The 16472-nt window shown below is 57.2% G+C and overlaps 7 protein-coding genes across 7 annotated transcripts; 3 read left to right on the plus strand and 4 right to left on the minus strand.

Annotated features, from left to right (window-relative positions):
- Nucleotides 1–43: 43 nt before the first annotated feature.
- LTR77_005366 (uncharacterized protein) lies at nt 44–1999 on the minus strand (the record flags this gene model as incomplete). Its single annotated transcript, XM_064802612.1, has 1 exon — nt 44–1999. The coding sequence occupies one exon, from the start codon at nt 1997–1999 to the stop codon at nt 44–46; it is 1956 nt and encodes a 651-aa protein (XP_064658737.1).
- Nucleotides 2000–2524: 525 nt separating this feature from the next.
- Nucleotides 2525–3400, plus strand: LTR77_005367 (uncharacterized protein; the record flags this gene model as incomplete). Its single annotated transcript, XM_064802613.1, has 2 exons — nt 2525–2591; nt 2649–3400. 2 exons carry the CDS (start codon nt 2525–2527, stop codon nt 3398–3400), a joined length of 819 nt encoding a protein of 272 aa, XP_064658738.1.
- Nucleotides 3401–3702: 302 nt separating this feature from the next.
- LTR77_005368 (uncharacterized protein) lies at nt 3703–4821 on the minus strand (the record flags this gene model as incomplete). The annotated part of the gene is made up of 2 exons (XM_064802614.1): nt 3703–4241; nt 4383–4821. 2 exons carry the CDS (start codon nt 4819–4821, stop codon nt 3703–3705), a joined length of 978 nt encoding a protein of 325 aa, XP_064658739.1.
- Nucleotides 4822–5167: 346 nt separating this feature from the next.
- Nucleotides 5168–7228, minus strand: TFG1 (transcription factor IIF subunit tfg1; the record flags this gene model as incomplete). Its single annotated transcript, XM_064802615.1, has 2 exons — nt 5168–5574; nt 5629–7228. The coding sequence occupies 2 exons, from the start codon at nt 7226–7228 to the stop codon at nt 5168–5170; spliced, it is 2007 nt and encodes a 668-aa protein (XP_064658740.1).
- A 431-nt stretch (nt 7229–7659) lies between these two features.
- LTR77_005370 (uncharacterized protein) lies at nt 7660–10194 on the plus strand (the record flags this gene model as incomplete). The annotated part of the gene is made up of 1 exon (XM_064802616.1): nt 7660–10194. The coding sequence occupies one exon, from the start codon at nt 7660–7662 to the stop codon at nt 10192–10194; it is 2535 nt and encodes an 844-aa protein (XP_064658741.1).
- A 168-nt stretch (nt 10195–10362) lies between these two features.
- On the minus strand, nt 10363–11689 carry HGH1 (the record flags this gene model as incomplete). The annotated part of the gene is made up of 4 exons (XM_064802617.1): nt 10363–11220; nt 11279–11499; nt 11561–11606; nt 11669–11689. 4 exons carry the CDS (start codon nt 11687–11689, stop codon nt 10363–10365), a joined length of 1146 nt encoding a protein of 381 aa, XP_064658742.1.
- Nucleotides 11690–11947: 258 nt separating this feature from the next.
- Nucleotides 11948–16315, plus strand: IMH1_1 (Golgin imh1; the record flags this gene model as incomplete). The annotated part of the gene is made up of 4 exons (XM_064802618.1): nt 11948–11956; nt 12014–12506; nt 12579–16215; nt 16273–16315. 4 exons carry the CDS (start codon nt 11948–11950, stop codon nt 16313–16315), a joined length of 4182 nt encoding a protein of 1393 aa, XP_064658743.1.
- Nucleotides 16316–16472: the final 157 nt, after the last annotated feature.

The raw sequence follows: 16472 nt of genomic DNA on the forward strand, positions 1-16472 counted from the left end.
CCCACAAATCACTCCCTCTTTCTCCTTCCATCCCTTTTTGCAATCACACAAGCCTCTCATCAATCATCTCATAAAAAAGCAAATACACCTCCTTCTGCATGCCCAACACATCGCTCGTCTTGCCCTCCTTGACCTTCTCGTCACTAATCCTCCACCAGCGGTCCGGGCCCGCTTTCCGTCTGCCGCGCGATAGAGCGGTTGATAAGCTGGACTGTCGCTTCAGACTACTCGAGTCTGCTGAGCGAGGCGGTGGAGGCGTTGGTAGACCTGGAGTGGGTATGGCGTCTAGGGGAACGCTGGTGGGTGCTTGTTTCTGCCGCTCCTGGCTCAGGTATGGGAAAGAGCGACTTGACGCAGATGAGCTCGTAGGCGAGTCCAACGATGGCGTGGAGAGGAGTTGGGGGTCTGGTGAGGACGTCGGACTGTCCGCTTCTCGCGAGCTTCTCCCGTTCAGACGAGGACTGGGTGCTGCTGACATGCGTGGACTGGGCACGGGGCTCGAGCGCATGCTGAAGATGCCGTCCTTGCCCATCGAAGCCGGGGTGGAGAAGGGTGGGCTCAAGTACTGTCGCCGGAAGGTCTCATAGTGTCCGGAGTTGTGGCCGCCTTTGTGCGTGACTGCGCCGAGGAGGCGGTACGTTTTGCGGTCGAGCAGGCCGCCGAGGGGAAGTGTTTCTGGGAACGAGACCTTCGCGTTGTTCTTTGTGGAGTAAGAGTCTGAGTATACGGAGCGGCTGAGGTGGAGAGCCAAGACTCTGGGAAAGCGCGATATGCGCATGTGCCGTGATATGCGGCGTTTCGGAGCAGTCGCGAGGTCAGGGAGCTTCACATCCTTGGGAGGTGTTTCGGGGTCATCTCGTAAGGCAGTCTCGAGTTTCTGCTTGTCTGCTTCCAGAGCTTGTCGTTCTCCGTCGGATATGCCACGCTTTGCCAGCTGCTTCGCGTTGACCTGTAAAGCATGATCGAGACGACACCTATCGCAGACAAAGTCATCGATCTGCTCCTGTTTGAAAAGAAGATCGAAGCAAGCGTTGAGAGTTGTGGAGCTCGTGTCTGGGGGTACGTTCAGGGTGAGAGTAACGAAGGGAGAGATGGTCGGTCGAGGTTTGAAGCCGCAGTGTGAGCATTCGACGAGCGAGTCCAGCCGGCCTTCGAGTGGAAAGCTGCCTATCTCGTCTTCTTCGTCCGCTGTTTCGTCAGGGTTGGATGGCGGTGTCACCTCAATGCTTGACTTCAGCTGCCCTGCCTCTGCTTCTCCGTTGATGGAAGGTGGTTTGGTGTCTTGTGGTAGTGGCAGTCCTTCAACCGTCGAGTCTTTGTTAGAGACTGTCGCATCTGCCTCTCCTCCCCCATTTGCTGGTGTCTCGTCTGCCTCCCTACTTGTCTCCCCTCGCCCGGGTGCAAGTCCATGCGATCTCGCATACCGTCTCGCTCTCCTGCCCGCATAATGCTCCTCTGCCAATCTCTCCGCAATGACTTGCAGCAACTCTTGAGCATCCTGCTGACTCCTGCTAATCCTCGTCTTGAACGACTGCTCCACCACCCGAATGAACGGCTGCGCACTGATCGTCTTTTTATAAATCGGCCTCTCGTTCAACGCATCCAACACCTCCTTCAACCCCGCCGTAACCAGTCCCTGCTGGAACCCCAGCAACTTCCACTCCGGCACGGGCTTACTATCCTTCTTCCTCGCTTGCTCCTCCAACGCCGCCGTGAGGTCCTCGTACAATTCCGGCCCATCGAGCTTCCGCCTATGCATCTCCCTGATCAAATAGATCCGCAACTCCGGGAGACCAGCCAGAACCTGCAGCACACTGTTGATGAAGCAGTCATTCGCCGGATTCACCAACCCCACCACGCCCTTCTTCCGGCTCGACCGCGAGCTATTGGCCGCTTCGTCGTCGAGGAAGAACGTCGGGCCAAAACAGTAGATCAACGTGACTGCCGCCAGCGACGCGCCGGCGGCATAGCCAGCTATTCGCAGTGGTCGGTCGGGCATCCTCGCTGCGAGTCCGCTGCCTGCTACCAGTCCTATCAGGGTTGTCTGGGGTGAGGGGGGGTAGACATTGTGTTGCTGTTGCCAGTCCTCGACGATCCGGTGGTAGTGGGGGATGTTAGGGTGGACTGGTCCATTGCGCGGCAGCGTGGACGCCAGGACCGAGAAGTGTTTTCTTTCTTGCTTCCCAAGAGCTGAGGGTGGATGCTACTGTAGCAGGCGGCAGGAGTCTGGATTGCTGCAGGTGCAGTCAAGGGTCGAATAAGCCGTGCAGCGAATCCGAGCTGGCGACTGCTGCGAAGGCGGATCGTTTTGCCGCGGCTTTGCTCGAGCGATTCTGGACTTCATCCGAGAATCATCAATTGGAGATTTCCACGTCGTCCACGACATACGATCATGTCAACGCCATTGGGACCTCGGTCGGCACCGCAATGTCTGGCATGTCTACGAAGATGCGCACTGGGATGTTCAGCAGATGGTGTAGCACCTACAACGGCATTCCGACAGCAAGTTAGGGGCAAGAGACGAATGGCCAACAACTCTGCGATGGTCACAGCTCGACTACGCGAAGACGTCAAAGCCTACGGACGAAAAGGTACACACCTCCCTCCCATCCCCTCCCAACCTCTCCCACTTACACTCCCCCCTACAGGCTCCATCGTCCCCGTCGCCCGCGGCGAAATGCGCAACCGCTTCTTCCCCTCGGGCACAGCCGACTACGTCACCCTCCCCGAACTGCGCAAGCTGCGCCTCTCCAACACCGCCGTCGCGCGGGACTTCAACTACGGCCTCGCCTCCACTACCTCGGAGGCCATGGCGCCCTGGCAAAAGGACATCCCGGGGGACATCAAGAAGATGAGCAACGACGAAGTGGTGAATGCTAGCGCGTTCCAGAAGAAAGTGGAGGTGGAGAGGTTGAGTCCGGAACGGGGCGTGGAGTTGCTGGAGGCGTTTGTGCGGCCGCGGTTGGAGTTTTATCGGCAGCCGATTATTGAGGAGAAGAAGGAGGAGGAGATGGTGGAGGAGGTTCCAGAACCGGAGAGGAAGCCGCAGCGGTCGTATGGTGGGGGCGCTGGAGCGGAACTGTTGGCGGCGAGGATGGGAGGGGTTGTGCAGCCAAGGATGGAGAAGGGGAAGGGTGAGGTGGTCGGCCCGCAGGCGATATACGGTTCTGTGTCGCCGTTGGATGTGCTGCAGGCTGTGCGAGCGGCGATGGCGGAGAATGACGAGGCGAAGAGGGTGGTGCTGTCGGAGCAGGATGTGCAGTTCGTGGATCTGCCAGAGACGGAGGGAGAGACTGCGAAGGTGGTCAAGCATGTTGGCGATTTCGCTGTGGAGATTAATTTGAAGGGCGCGGACACGACTGTAAGGCGGGTTGTTAGGGTGATCCCACAGGAACTGTAGTATAGTGTAGATTATTTTACAGTAATAACATTCAACCTCAGCCTCCAACTCCTACTCCATGAAGACCACAGAACCTCAGTCCTCACTCACCTAAACTCGGAAGCAGTGTACGAACACGTGCGATGCAAATCCATACACGCAACTAGCGATAAGTACTATACACCCCATCTCCCCCCTTAACCCAGCCCTGCCCTTTTGTCCTACCCATTCATAGCGATCCTCCCATCCCCCCTTCCTTCCCTATCCATGCGCCCAGTCACCACCCCACAAAGACCTTGAGGCCCCATTCAGTCTCAACAGATCTAAGACCTATTGCGCCCCGAGCGACGCGGCTCCCCCGTCTCCGTCGCCGCCTTCTTCGGCTCCTTCTTCTTCGTCTCCTTCTTCGCGCCACCAGCACCACCACCATTAGCGTTCTTCGCCGGCCGCCCCTTCTTCTTCGGCTGCTGCTCGCCGTTCGCCTTCGGCTCGGCGGAAGTCTTCTGCTTCTTGTTGGCCTTGCTCTCGCCTTCTTCCTCGTCCTTTTTCTCCTCGCTCGTTTCTTCAGCGGAGCGCTTCTCGCCGGTCTTGGCGTCGCCGTTCTCTTCCTTCTCCTCTTCTTCAGCGCCTTCTTCTTTCTCGTCGCCACCCTTATCGCCGTCGCCTTTCTCTTCAATGTCGACTTCCGACGCCTTCTTCACGACGTCATGTCCCTCGTCCCGCGAGATGTACAGCGCAGGGTTCTCCTCGTCCCCGCCCTTCTTGACCTCATTACCACGCTTGGTCTCCATCGTCACGGCGCCCTCGGTCGCCTTGTCCGTCACAGTACCGCCGGGACGGCCACCGGACCATTGGTACGACACTGCGCGTAGCAAACACTGGTCAGCGTTCGTGTTCATGACTAAGCCAGCAGCATGCCTGAGGCAGACACCCATTGCGCGACACAGCAACAACAGTGCGCAGCACCAACACCTTCGTCGCGCGGGAAAATGGACAAGCGTACCTTCGTCGCCTTTCTCGACATTGTTGTTATCCGACATATTATCGTCGGGGAGTTCCTGCTTCGAGCCCTCTTCCGCTTGGCGCAAGTCTGCCTCCTCGCTCTCAGTCACTCTCGCGTACGTTTGATGTGTCAGCAGCGCAGTACCCAAACCAGAGCAAACAGGATCGCGGGACAGAGATAAGCGCTGTCGGATAGGATGGGAGTCGATTTCGCGCTGGGTTGGGGAGTAGAGGAGATGGGGCGGCTTCAGAAGTGAGGTCGGCGTGGAGCAGCTGGCTGGGAGCTGCTGCGAATGCACGGGCGCCAGCGCCGGAGCCTCTTTCCCCGGATCGTCGTCAACACGGAGTGGGTCGTTGTCACGTGGATGGCTGGGGAATGCGACGCCATTGCTGTTGCCGTTACTGAGGGGTGGTGTTAAGGGGGGGTAGATGGGCTCCATGGTGTTTGAGAGTATGAGTGCATGTCGGGAGAAATGATTGTGCTAGCTACTTCAATTCGGTAGAAAGGAATGCAGTAGCACAGTGATGTTCTCCTTGCTTCATTCCAACGGTCAAGCCATGCGCCCCGTCAGTAATTCTAAGCACGACGCAAACGTCTCGATGGGAAATTGCGCCTCTCGACTGCTGACGAGATCAAGGATACCCTGCTCTCAGAACATTGACAGGACGCATCGCGCAACTTCCCCGTCAACGCGTCTTCTTCCAGTCCACCCCATCCGCCTCCAGCTGCATTTCCGCCTTCGACTGAAGCCGATGGGCAAGAGAGTGATACCTCTTCTGCTCAAACTAGGAAGCAGAATTGTACGTCGCACCTGAACTCGGACCCTCCTTGGGAACGATCTTCTTGCTCGCCGGATCCTGCTTGCCCGCCTGCTTCACCAGCCCAATAAACGCCGCTTGATTCGCATTGCCCACGCGCGCTCTAAACACGCGGACGAGTTCCTTCAGGTCGATGCCGGTTGCTGGAATGGCCGCGCGCACTTCTTCAAGAGTGGGGAAAGGCTCGCGACTCGGGCTCTGAGTCCTACTCGCTGGGTGGGAGGGAGAGGCGACGCGGGAGGCGGTGCGTGAGCCTTCGACTGGTGAGCCGACGGCGCCGGATTTGAGGTTGATTTTGGGGCGGCCAGCGCGGGAGGTGTCGGTGTCGCTGCCAGAGCCGTAGCCGGATGCGCGCTTGGGCTTGGTTGTGTCGGCTGTGGATTCGTTAGCATTTGCGTTCTGGTAGTTGGGACATGGCGGTGACATACGTGACAGCGAGCGAGCACCATTCGCAGCACTAGACACCGCGCGGCCATTTACGCCCTTCGCCTTCTTCCGACTCGACTCGTTCCCACTAAGTTCGGACAGGTCGGGCGAGCCTGGCCGCTTGAGCGATGCACCAAGCCTGCTCTGATCTCGCTTCTCCGACCTTCCAGTAGGCGTGTTCGTGCCTTTTGTCGATGCGCCCGACTTCTCGTCATTCAGCTTCCGTGCCTCTTCTGCCTTGCGCTCTTCTTCTAGCCTCTCGCGCTCCTCTTCCGAATCTTCGCTCTCTTCACTCTCGGAGAACTCACCCCGGTCCGAATCGGAGTCGTACTCATTCTTACGCTCCTTCTTGATCAGCTGCTTCCGCATGCGCTTCTGCTTGCGCTTCCTCTCCTGCTCCTTCCTCTTCTCTTCAGCCTCCTCCTCATCGTAGTCCTTGTCGATATCCTTCAGCCCCGAACCAGCAAGATTGGCTGAACGCATCTCCTCCCGGATCCTTCTCTCGATCTCTTTGGCGTCCTCGTCTTGATCACCATAGATCATGCCCTCGTCGTCGTCTTGAAACTCGCCTTCAAACTCGAAGTCGATCTCGTCCACATCGGCTTGGTACTCCTCCCGCTTGATTGGCATCTCCTCATCTTCTGACCCGCGTCTCTTGATACGTTGTTGCTCGCGTGCTTGATACGCAGCCTGTTTCCGCGCCTCATCATTCGCCATCTGAGTGCCCAAGAACCACCGCGGCGCCTTGAGCTTCTGCCCCATGTGCTTCTCCACCGCATCAGAATCCATCACCTCGAACCGATTTGTCTGAGTAAATGTGTACCACTTCTCCACTGGCACCATGCGAAAACCCTCGGTGCCTATCTCAAACATGACGCTTCTGTCTGCCAGTGGCTCCTCGTAGCTCCCAACCCATATATTCTTGCTCTCAAAGTCTTCCAAATGCCATGGGCGTGCTTCTTCGTATCGAAGCTGGGCTCTCGCTCGATGCTTTGGGTTGTTCTCGTCGTAGTAGACATCTTCCACCTTCTTCTGTGGCTTCTTCTTCGTAGACTTCTTCGCATCACCTCCAGTCGGCGCAATAAGTGCCTGGTTGGCCTCCCTCTCCGCTTGACGCTCCGCGCGCTTGGCGCTCATCAACTCACGCTCTTTGTCGTCCACGCCAGATGCAGCCTCCAACTGCTCTCCCAATGCCCTCTTGTCGCGTGCCATGCGACGGTGAAGACGGACAGGACGCGGAAACTGCGAGACATCGTAGGGATTGATGGTCTTGTCCTCTCTGCTCTTGAGCTTCATGGTGTGGTAGTGCAGTCCCTCATCGATCATGTTCTTCGACACGTAGATGGGATACTCCGAGTAGTCCTTAACTGCCGGTTCCTGCTTCACACCATTAGCTGCCTGCTGTTGACCAGTGGCAGCGCCATTTATGGGTTGTGACTGCGTTCCACCACTCTGGCCTGGCGCGGGCTTCTTCACGACGGGTTTCCGCTTGGGCGTGAAGATGCTCACGTTGGGCTTTTTTCGCGCGACAGGTGCTGGACCGCCAGCTGATGGTGTTGTCGAGCTCGGCCCCGTAGGTCCGCCTGCTGGCGAGGCGCTCATAGTGCGCGGTTGTTGCTGACTGTGGTGGTGATATGGATGCTGTTCTGTGTGGTAGGTCCTGAAGTGCAGTCGCTGCTATCGCCTGATGGGATATTCGTTGTCGAAGAGCAGCAACACGCGACACCTGCTGATCACGGACGGCGACAGTGGTGAAGGCGGAGGTGCGTTGGTGAAGAATAGTAGACGAAGAGCTTCCCCAGTCCTTTGTCTGGCCCAAATGACGGAGCGGCGGCAGGCGGCAACCTTAAATGTGCTGATCGAGCAAACAACCGCGACCTGACTTCACCATTTGACATCACGTGAAAAGCAACATGCAATTGACACCTCTTCCAAGGCAGACTGCAACGAACGGAGTGCTGGATGAGCCTCCAACGGCGACTGCTATAAGATAGCCGCTACAATCTATACAACAGTTCGCGGCAACCACGACAATGGACGGCCACACGCCCACTCTTTCTCCAGATATGGAGGAGCAAATACGAGGGATGATCCTGTCTGAGAGCCCATCCACGTCTTCAGGACCATTCGATGCAAGCGCCGGCAACACTGCGCATCCGGCTGTCCGCCTGCCGCCATCGACCATGTACGGCCAACCACCCCCCAAGCAATTCGCTCCACCACCGTATCCGCAAAATCAAGAACAGTTTCATCATCAGCGTCAGCAACCGGATCGCCGCTGGCAAGGTGAGCGCAACTTCAACGCTGCCGGCGGAGTACCTCCTCCCCAGAACCCACCATACGGTAGGCAACAGCAACCCCCGTACGCTCAACGTCCAGCGCGTGGAAACTACAGCCAACAGCATGGCCACTACCCTCCGCCAAATGGCCGCGGCGGACCACCTCCTTCCTTCGCGACTCCACACCAACAACGAGCCAGGCACCAGCAACAAATGCAACTGGATCCCAATGCTTTCCAACGAGGCGGCTTTGCTCCACCACCCAGAGGACGCGGTCAAGGCCCACAACAACTCTTCAACCCACACCAGCCTCGTGCGCCCATGCCCAACCAATGGTGGGAGCCGCCCGCGCGGCAGAAGCAGTACCTAGAGACTCTAGCTGCCGAGCAGATCTCCAAAGTCGAGATGAGCTCTTCCGAATACCGGGAGAAGGAGTCGTTCCGCGCCACCCTCGAGCGCATCTGCCTTGAGGTCTGTGAGAGTAACCCGGATCGCCTACCCAGGATCTCGCTCGAGCCTTTCGGCAGCTTCAAGTCGGGTTTTGCGTCAGCTGGCTCGGACATGGATCTTGTCATAGTAGTCAAGGACCGAAGTTCGACCACTGCCTGCTTCTCTCTACTGGAAGATGACCTGCCGCGAGCGCTAGAGAAGCGACTCCTCGAGCTTGGTATTGGCGCGAGGTTGCTCACGCGCACCAGAGTGCCCATCATCAAAGTCTGCGAGAAGCCGGAAGACGAGTTCCTGGGAAAGCTGAGGGAGGAGCGTGAGAAGTGGGACGTGCTTCCGGAGAAGGAGAAGTATCCTCACCTGCATTCAAGCGATGACGATGACGCTGCAGCTCAGGAGGATCCGCCTATTCAAACTCTTGAGGCAGATGAGGCGGCTGACGTACCAATTGCCACAGTCGTCGATGGTGTCGACGCGGTGCCGCAGCCCAAGAGCAACGGAAAGAATGGGACTACTGGTCATGTAAACGGCCACACAACCAACGTCGTTCATCAACAAGCGAATGGGGTAAAGACTGGTCTTAGCAGCGAACCGACAGGGGCGAACGCAGCACAGAAACAACGCCGGCCTGACAACAAACCATGGACCCGCGAGCGTAAAGCTGGACCACTCGACTTCCCCAGCTCTGGTGTTGGCATACAGTGCGACATCAACTTCTTCAACCCTCTGGGACTGCACAACACCCAACTGCTCCGTTGCTACTCACTTTCGGACCCTCGCGTACGACCAATGGTCCTGTTCGTCAAGGCGTGGGCCAAACACCGTAAGATCAACAGCTCGTACTCGGGCACATTGTCCAGCTACGGGTTCGTGCTGATGGTGCTTCACTATCTCATCAATGTCGCCAACCCGCCGGTTCTACGCAATCTTCAGGCTGGCCCGATGCCTCCAGGTGTCTCGCTTCCAGAAGGTGTGGAGGTTGACGGCTGGCACGTCAGGTTCTGGCGCAATGAAACAGAGATAACCGAGGCGGTCCAGCGCAGACACATGAGCATCAACTCCGAACCAGTCGGGTCCCTACTAGCAGGCTTCTTCCACTACTACTCTTCTCTCGGCGGTGGCAACACTTTTCGCTGGATGAACGAGGTGCTCTCACTACGCTCACCACATGGGATCCTCACAAAAGAAGAGAAAGGCTGGGTCCGCGCTGTGACTGAGGAGGGAGAGGGCAAGAAGATCCAGCACCGGTACCTCTTCTGCATCGAGGATCCGTTTGAGCTCAGCCACAATGTCGCCAGGACTGTGACGCACAAGGGAATTGTGGCGATTAGAGATGAGTTTCGAAGAGCTCATCGCATTTTGCTGAGTGTTGGCTATGGCAATCCATCTCAGGATGGGGAGTTGTTTGATGATCTGGTGGAGGCGGAGGAGCTGCCATCAGCGAATACGGCGACTAAAATGAACGGGACGACGATGGGGCCAGACGAGCGAAACAATACTGCGCATCAGCAGCAGCGAGCTCCCACGCATCAGCTGCCCCATCGTCCTCGCTCAGGAGTCCAGCAGCAGCCGCTACCTTCCCGGCCCAACACCAAGCTCTTCAACCCAGGCGACAACGACGCTTTCCCAGCCCTCAGCACCCCATCCCCCAAAGGACCGCAACCAAAGAAGAAGTCCAGGAAGAGCCCACAAGAGACCAAGGATGTCGGTGATGACTTCAGCGAGATCTCTGGGGACAAGGCCAAGGCGATCCTGGAGGAGGTGAAGCGGAAGAAGGACGAGAAGCAGGCGGAGGATACGGCGACGCTGGCGGCGGAGAGCGTGTTGGATGGGATTGACTGAGCGGGTCATGAAGATACGAGCATGCATGGCGATGGGTTTCGTGATGCGCTCTAACGACGGGAAAGCATAAACGAGATGATCCTGTCGATGAGCTCTGATCATGAGATATGATGTATGATAAGCTCCACTCAACGACTACCTTACGTAGTCCAAACAAAACAAAACAACTCAAACCACATCAACAATCTGTTCATCCTCATCCTCATCCTCATCCACCTCCTCCACCCTCCCCTCCCCATCCCCACCCTCACCCTCACCCTCACTAACCTTCATCCCCTCCTCCCGCATCAAAACCTGCACCAACCGATCACACCCCTCCCGCACCCCCTCATCCTCCACCTGCAAATGACACTCCCTTACAATCGGATACGTCTTCACCGCCCTCAGCCTCGCGCGACTCTCCTTCTCCGTCGTCAGCAACAATAGCGATTCCAGATGTGTAGCCATGATGTCAGGTTGGTTATCGCGCTCCTTATCTGGGGGCAGCAGTTGGCATTCATCCAGCATCCCCTCTGTGTCTTCGTCCGAGAAGGACTCGGAGCCCATGAGGGGGAGGAGGATGTAGGGTAGTAGGCCTATCGGATTCGTCACGTCGTCCGGCGTTTCCAGGTCGGTGTCGGAGTACAGCAAGCGAGGATGAGCAGGGACGTCGAAACAGACATTCTTAATCGTATTCGCCACCCCTCGCCTGCGAATCGCGGACCCGTGTTCAGTGAAGACGATAATCTTCGACAGCGGCACGATCCCCTCGTCCTCTTTTCGGGGAGTGAGGAAGTACTCCCTGCCGGCGGCGTGCTTGGCCAGGTCCGCGAAGAGGTAGGAGAGGTAGTCGTGGTTGGCGTCTTTGTTATAGCTCCCTCCCGACCCTTTGACGAAGCAATCGAGGAGTTGGTCGATGGCGAAGGGGGAGGTGGAGAGGGGGGTGGGGACGGGGCGTTGGAGGGAGAGGAGTTTGGGGATGGAGGGGGACTTGGAGAGGTTGGCTAGGAGCATGCATTGTAAATCTGCGTGGGGTTCTTTGGTGTCCTGGCGTCACCGTTAGTCGATGTGTTTTGGGGAGGGAGGAAGAGGGCAACTGACATACTGTCACCCGCTTGAGCAGCGATTCGAGGAACTCGTCGTCCGAGACGAGTTTTGCGCGGACTTCGCCATCTTCGCCGCTGAGGTTGACGAGGATGGTGAGGACGTTTTTGGCGATTTGGGGGTAGTCGCGGATCAAGAGTTTGAGGTCGTTGATGGGGAGGAGTTGGTGGCGTTTGAAGATGGAGGGTTGGCTGGTTGAGTAAGGGACGAGGTTCTCGACGGCTGTTGATTGATATCGTTAATGGTGGCTTCGGATATGTTTTGTTCATGTGTTGTGGCGTACCGATCTGGCGGACTTGCGTGTTGCCGTGATGGAGGAACTCGACGAGCTGGTTGATCGGTCGATCGATGTTAGCTATGGGTGTTCATTAAAGAGGTTGACCGGACCTACGTCTTCTAGTTCAGATGGCATGGTTGTGCGTGTTTCTGCTATCGAAAATAGAAATGTTCTGGAAAGAAATTGTCTCGAAGCCCGTCAGGCGTCTTGAGAGCACTGACTCGCGGATCTGCAGCTGGGGAGACGGACCAGATGGAGATGGTATTTATGGACCGCCCTCTTCGTCTGTACCTGTCAATGTTTCTCTTCTTCAACCGTTGTAGTATAATATGGGCAGGTGATGTGATGGGTCCACGATAATGACAATTCAACCAACACCATTAATGCGCAACCATGTTCCAGGTAAGGAAGCCTAGCCCGACGTTGGTCGTTCCCCATGAGCTGATGGATGTCGAATAGCGTCTCAAAGGAGGATTCAACCTCGATGCCTTTCTGGATAGCAAAATAGCCGAGGAGCAGGCCAAGCAGGCGCAATCGTCGAAATCGTCGCCAGCCGGGAGGAGAACACCGAGCAATGCTCCGAGCAACACGAGGAGGAGCAGTGCTCGTACGGAGTCGCCCAGCAAGAGGACGGGCAGTCGGCGGCGGGCGCAAGATGGAGAGCAGGAGACGCCCTCGAAGGGCCCTGATCCGGAGGACTTTGTGATCGGGGACGATGCGTCGGACATCTCGAGGGTGGCCACGCCGATGCCGGTTAAGGAGGGCTCGGACGGGCCTATACTGGAGCAGAAGACTGGCGACAAGCTGGAGGAAGCGAAGAGGGATCCATTACAGTCGACTCCGGCGACGGACAAGGGCAAGGAGAAGGAGAAGGCAGCGGACGACCAGGAGCTGCCGGAAGATGTGCGCAAGCGGCTGGCGAAGCTGGAGAGTCTCACGACGAGATATCAAGGTATGCTGACATCGTGCCCTCTGCATAGAGATTGGCACCTTTTGTTTTACTCACAGAACATGCTATGTACAGATCTGTTGCGCAACTACCGAACCGCCCATGCCCGCGTCTCCTCCATTGAGCCTTTCGAAGCCACCCTGCGCGAGCATACTCCTTTGACATCGATCACCGATCCCGGCGCTCTGGCAGAGTTTCTCAATCAGCGGAGTGTACAGAGTGAGATGGTCATGCAAGAGCTGAAGAGGCTGAGCGCGGAGAACAGAGACGTGGTCAAGGAGCGAGATGATCTAAAAGTCAAGCTTGATGAGGCGGAGCAGAAGGCGAAGGATGCATTCGACGAGGCTGCAGGATTGCGAGAACAACGGCAGGCAGCTTCGTCTGCAGCGACTACCCCTGTGAATGCGGAAAGGGCAAGCAAGGAGTCGTCCGAAGCAACTGCAGCGGACGAAGACGACACTTTCTTCTCTTACGATTCCGAACTGCCACGCATGGAAGAAGAAGCACAGAAACACAAGGAAGCGCTCAAGGAACGCGAGGATTACATTAATGAGCTGACCACCGACCTTGCGACGCTTCGCAGCGACTTCGACGTGACGAAGAAGACACTCGATGACCGCAGTCTCGATCTCGACGCCATGGAGAACAAGGTGAATGGTCAGGACCGCAAGATAGCCGGGCTCCAGTCAGAGCTCGATGAAGCCAACGCCGCTTTGAAGTCTGCCGCCGCACGCAACGATTCCAAGGACGATGGAGCCGCCTCTGACGCCCTCACGGAGAGCCAGGCCCACATCGCTGAGCTCAAAGAACAGGTGAAGGGCTTGCAGGACAGTCTGGAGCAGAAGAACAAGGAGCTCGCAGACAAGGCAGCAGCGGCTGAAGAGAACCTCCGGAAGTATGAGAATGAGCACGACAAAAACGTCAAGAACTTCGACTTCTTTCAAAACGCCGAGAGGGCAAAGGTCATTCACCGGGGCGTTCTCGACAAGCTCAAAGGCGAAGTCCAGCAGGCGGTCGAGCTGAAGGAGGTCTCGGAAGGCAAAGTCAAAGACCTCGAGCTTGAGATGAACAGACTCCTGTCTGAGGCTGATGCTTCGGGAAATATCATCACAAGTCTGCGAGGCCACCAAGACGCCGCTGCGAGCTGGAAGAGGAAGCTCGAGGAGGCCGAGCAGGAGCGCGATACTGCCAATCGTCTTGCGGAGAGCAAGAAGGGGCATGAAGCGGCGGCTGCGAGTTTGAGAGCGCAGCTGAAGAATGCTAACAAAGAGCGTGACGATGCCTACCAGATGATTCTCGATTGCAGTCGCTGCCCGCCGGAAGCCAAGGAGAAGGCACGCAATCCTGAAACGCCGGCCGAAGATGTTACGCCCACTCCGCAAACGAGAGAAAGTTCTGAAGCTACAGAGCAAGCCGAAGTGTCGAATCAGCCCACTGAAGCCAGCACACCAGCCGCCTCTGTCGACGTCGCCGACCCGATGGCCAACACCGAGGCCAAGAAGAAGAACAAAAAGAAGAAGTCGAAGGGCAAGAAGAAGGAACCTGCTGCGGAAGAGCCTGCTGCTCCGGCGCAATCGGCACAAGGGGCCTCCGCAGACACTGACGTCGCTCGCACTTCCACTCCTGACCCAAGAATGATGGATGACTTGATCGCGAAACAGCAAGAGTCAATCGACGCGCATGTGAAGACGATCAGTGCGCGGGAGACGGAGCTCAAGGAGAAGGACGAAGAGATCTCCACGCTCAAGAATAAAATCCAAGAGCACGAGCAGAAGATCGAGGAGCAAGACGCTGCGATTGCGAGGTTCGAGAAGCGAGTAAAGGATCAAGAAGGGCTGGAGGAGGAGATCGAGACGTTGCGGGAGAGTCTGATGGAGGCGGGGAGCGAGAGCACGGATGCGAAGCATGAGCTTAAGGAGCTGAAGGACGAGCGCGCAAGGCTACAGGCTGAGATTGAAGAGTTGCAAGCTGTCGATAGCCAAAGGGTGACCGAGCTGAAGAAAGCCCAAGCGGAGCGCAAGACGGCGGAACAAGCGTTCGAGGAGCATCAGTCCTCAGCCACGACAGCCTCGGCTGCCGAGACAGACGCCATGAGGGTGAAGTTTGAGGCCTCGGAGGCAACAGTGCAAGCACTACAGCTCACAAAGGCGGCTTGTGAGAAGCAGATCGAGGAATTGAAGGCGCAGCACACCGCTAACGGCGAAGAACTAGATGCGCGATACGAGTCCTTGAAAGCCGAACATATGCACTTACAACAACGGGCCGCAGGGCTCGAGACGGATCTGGCGGCCGCAGAGTCGTTGGCGCAGGCGCGGTACAAGGACGTCACGGATTTGAAGGAGCATCTGAGCAAGATCCAGCCGGAGCTGAAGCGCTTGAGGCTGGAGAGCGATGAGCTGAAGAGCCTAAGGGCGGAGTTTGGGAAGCAGGTGGAGTCGGTGAAGAGATTGGAGGGGTGGGAGAGGGATTTGAGGAGTGAGATTGCCGAGTACAAGACGCAGGTTAAGAAGAAGGATGCCGAGGTCGCAAGTTTGAGGGAGAAGGCGAAGGCGAGTGATGAGCGGTCGACTGCGTTGGAGGATACTTGCGAGCGTGCACGGAAGGACCTCGAAGCGAACGAATGGACTCGCGACCAAGCTGTTGAGGCACGCGAAAAAGTCAGTACGGAGCTCAAGAAAGCGCAAGAGGAGCTGCGCACTTCCAGGACGAATCTCGACCAGTTGGAGGTGCAGGTCAACAAGTTCCGTGACGAAGCGCGCACGGCGAAGGAAGAGCTGCAGATGAAATCCGCCCAGCACGAAAGCGCGCAGAGTCTGATGTCCAGCATGCAAAGCGAGTCCCGCGAACTGGCGACGCAGATGAAGGAGATCCGTGAGCGTAACGCAGGGCTCGAGGAGGAGTTGGCGGATACGCAGCGCTTGCTGTCTGAGCGAGGGGCGGAAGGGGAGAAGATGCGCAGGTTGCTGGCGGATGTTGAAGATAGAGCTGAAGCGAGGGTGAAGGAGATGAGGGAGCGACTGGATTTGGCGGTTGAGGAGCGTGACCGAGCGGAGGATGATGCGAGTACGGCTGGTAGGAGGAAGGCGAGGGAGATTGAGGACTTGAAAACGCGATTGCGGGATGCTGAGAGCGGTGCTGCCAAAGCCACTGAGGCTCGAGAGGCTGCTGAGAGGCGAGAACGCGACTACCGCGCTCGACAAGACGACCTCCAAAAGCAAACCGAGCGCGCTGGAGAGGACGCCGCAGAAGCCCGCGAAGCCATGAATCAGCTTCAAACCACCATCGACGACTTCGAGCGCCAGGCCAGCCAGCTTGAGAAAGAAAAAGTCGACCTCCGCAAGACCCTCGATGAGCGCGAAGCTAAAGTCGAGCAACTTAAGAAGTCCGGCAAGAGCATGGCGGAGGAACTGCGTAATGCGCAGGCCAAAGCCAGGCAAGGGGGCAGCAGTACGGTGCAGTCTTCCCGCTCGTCGGTCGATTCGTCTTCGACGCGGGTCATGTCGCCTTCTACACGGGTCCTGTCGCCTGCTCCAGCTAGAGGGGCGAGCAACGGCACGCCGGTGGGTGCCCGACAGCAGCAGCCGAGTCAGAGCCAGGAGGTCACGGACACGGAGTACCTGAAGCATGTGCTACTGCAGTTTCTCGAGACGAAGGAGAAGAAGCATCAGATGCAGTTTGTGCCGGTGCTGGGGACGCTGTTGGGGTTTAATGAGTAAGTGGATTCCATCGTGATGATGAAGTGGAGGGGCGTGCTAACTGTTTGGTTTAGGGGTGATATTGATAAGATGAAGAATGCTCTTTCGGCACGGTGAGAGGGCGTCGATTAGCGGAGCAGGACATTCACATGGAAGCATGTGGCTCGTTGGGAGACTCTCAGCGGCATGTGGTAGGAAGCTGGCATGGTATGGCAGCACGCAGGACAGAGCCGCCGAAGACATGAGGTCTCGAATACGACTCGTGCGCTGTACG

Source organism: Saxophila tyrrhenica (assembly GCF_035928015.1).
Source record: "Saxophila tyrrhenica strain CCFEE 5935 chromosome Unknown scaffold_8, whole genome shotgun sequence".
Lineage (NCBI taxonomy): Eukaryota > Fungi > Ascomycota > Dothideomycetes > Mycosphaerellales > Extremaceae > Saxophila > Saxophila tyrrhenica.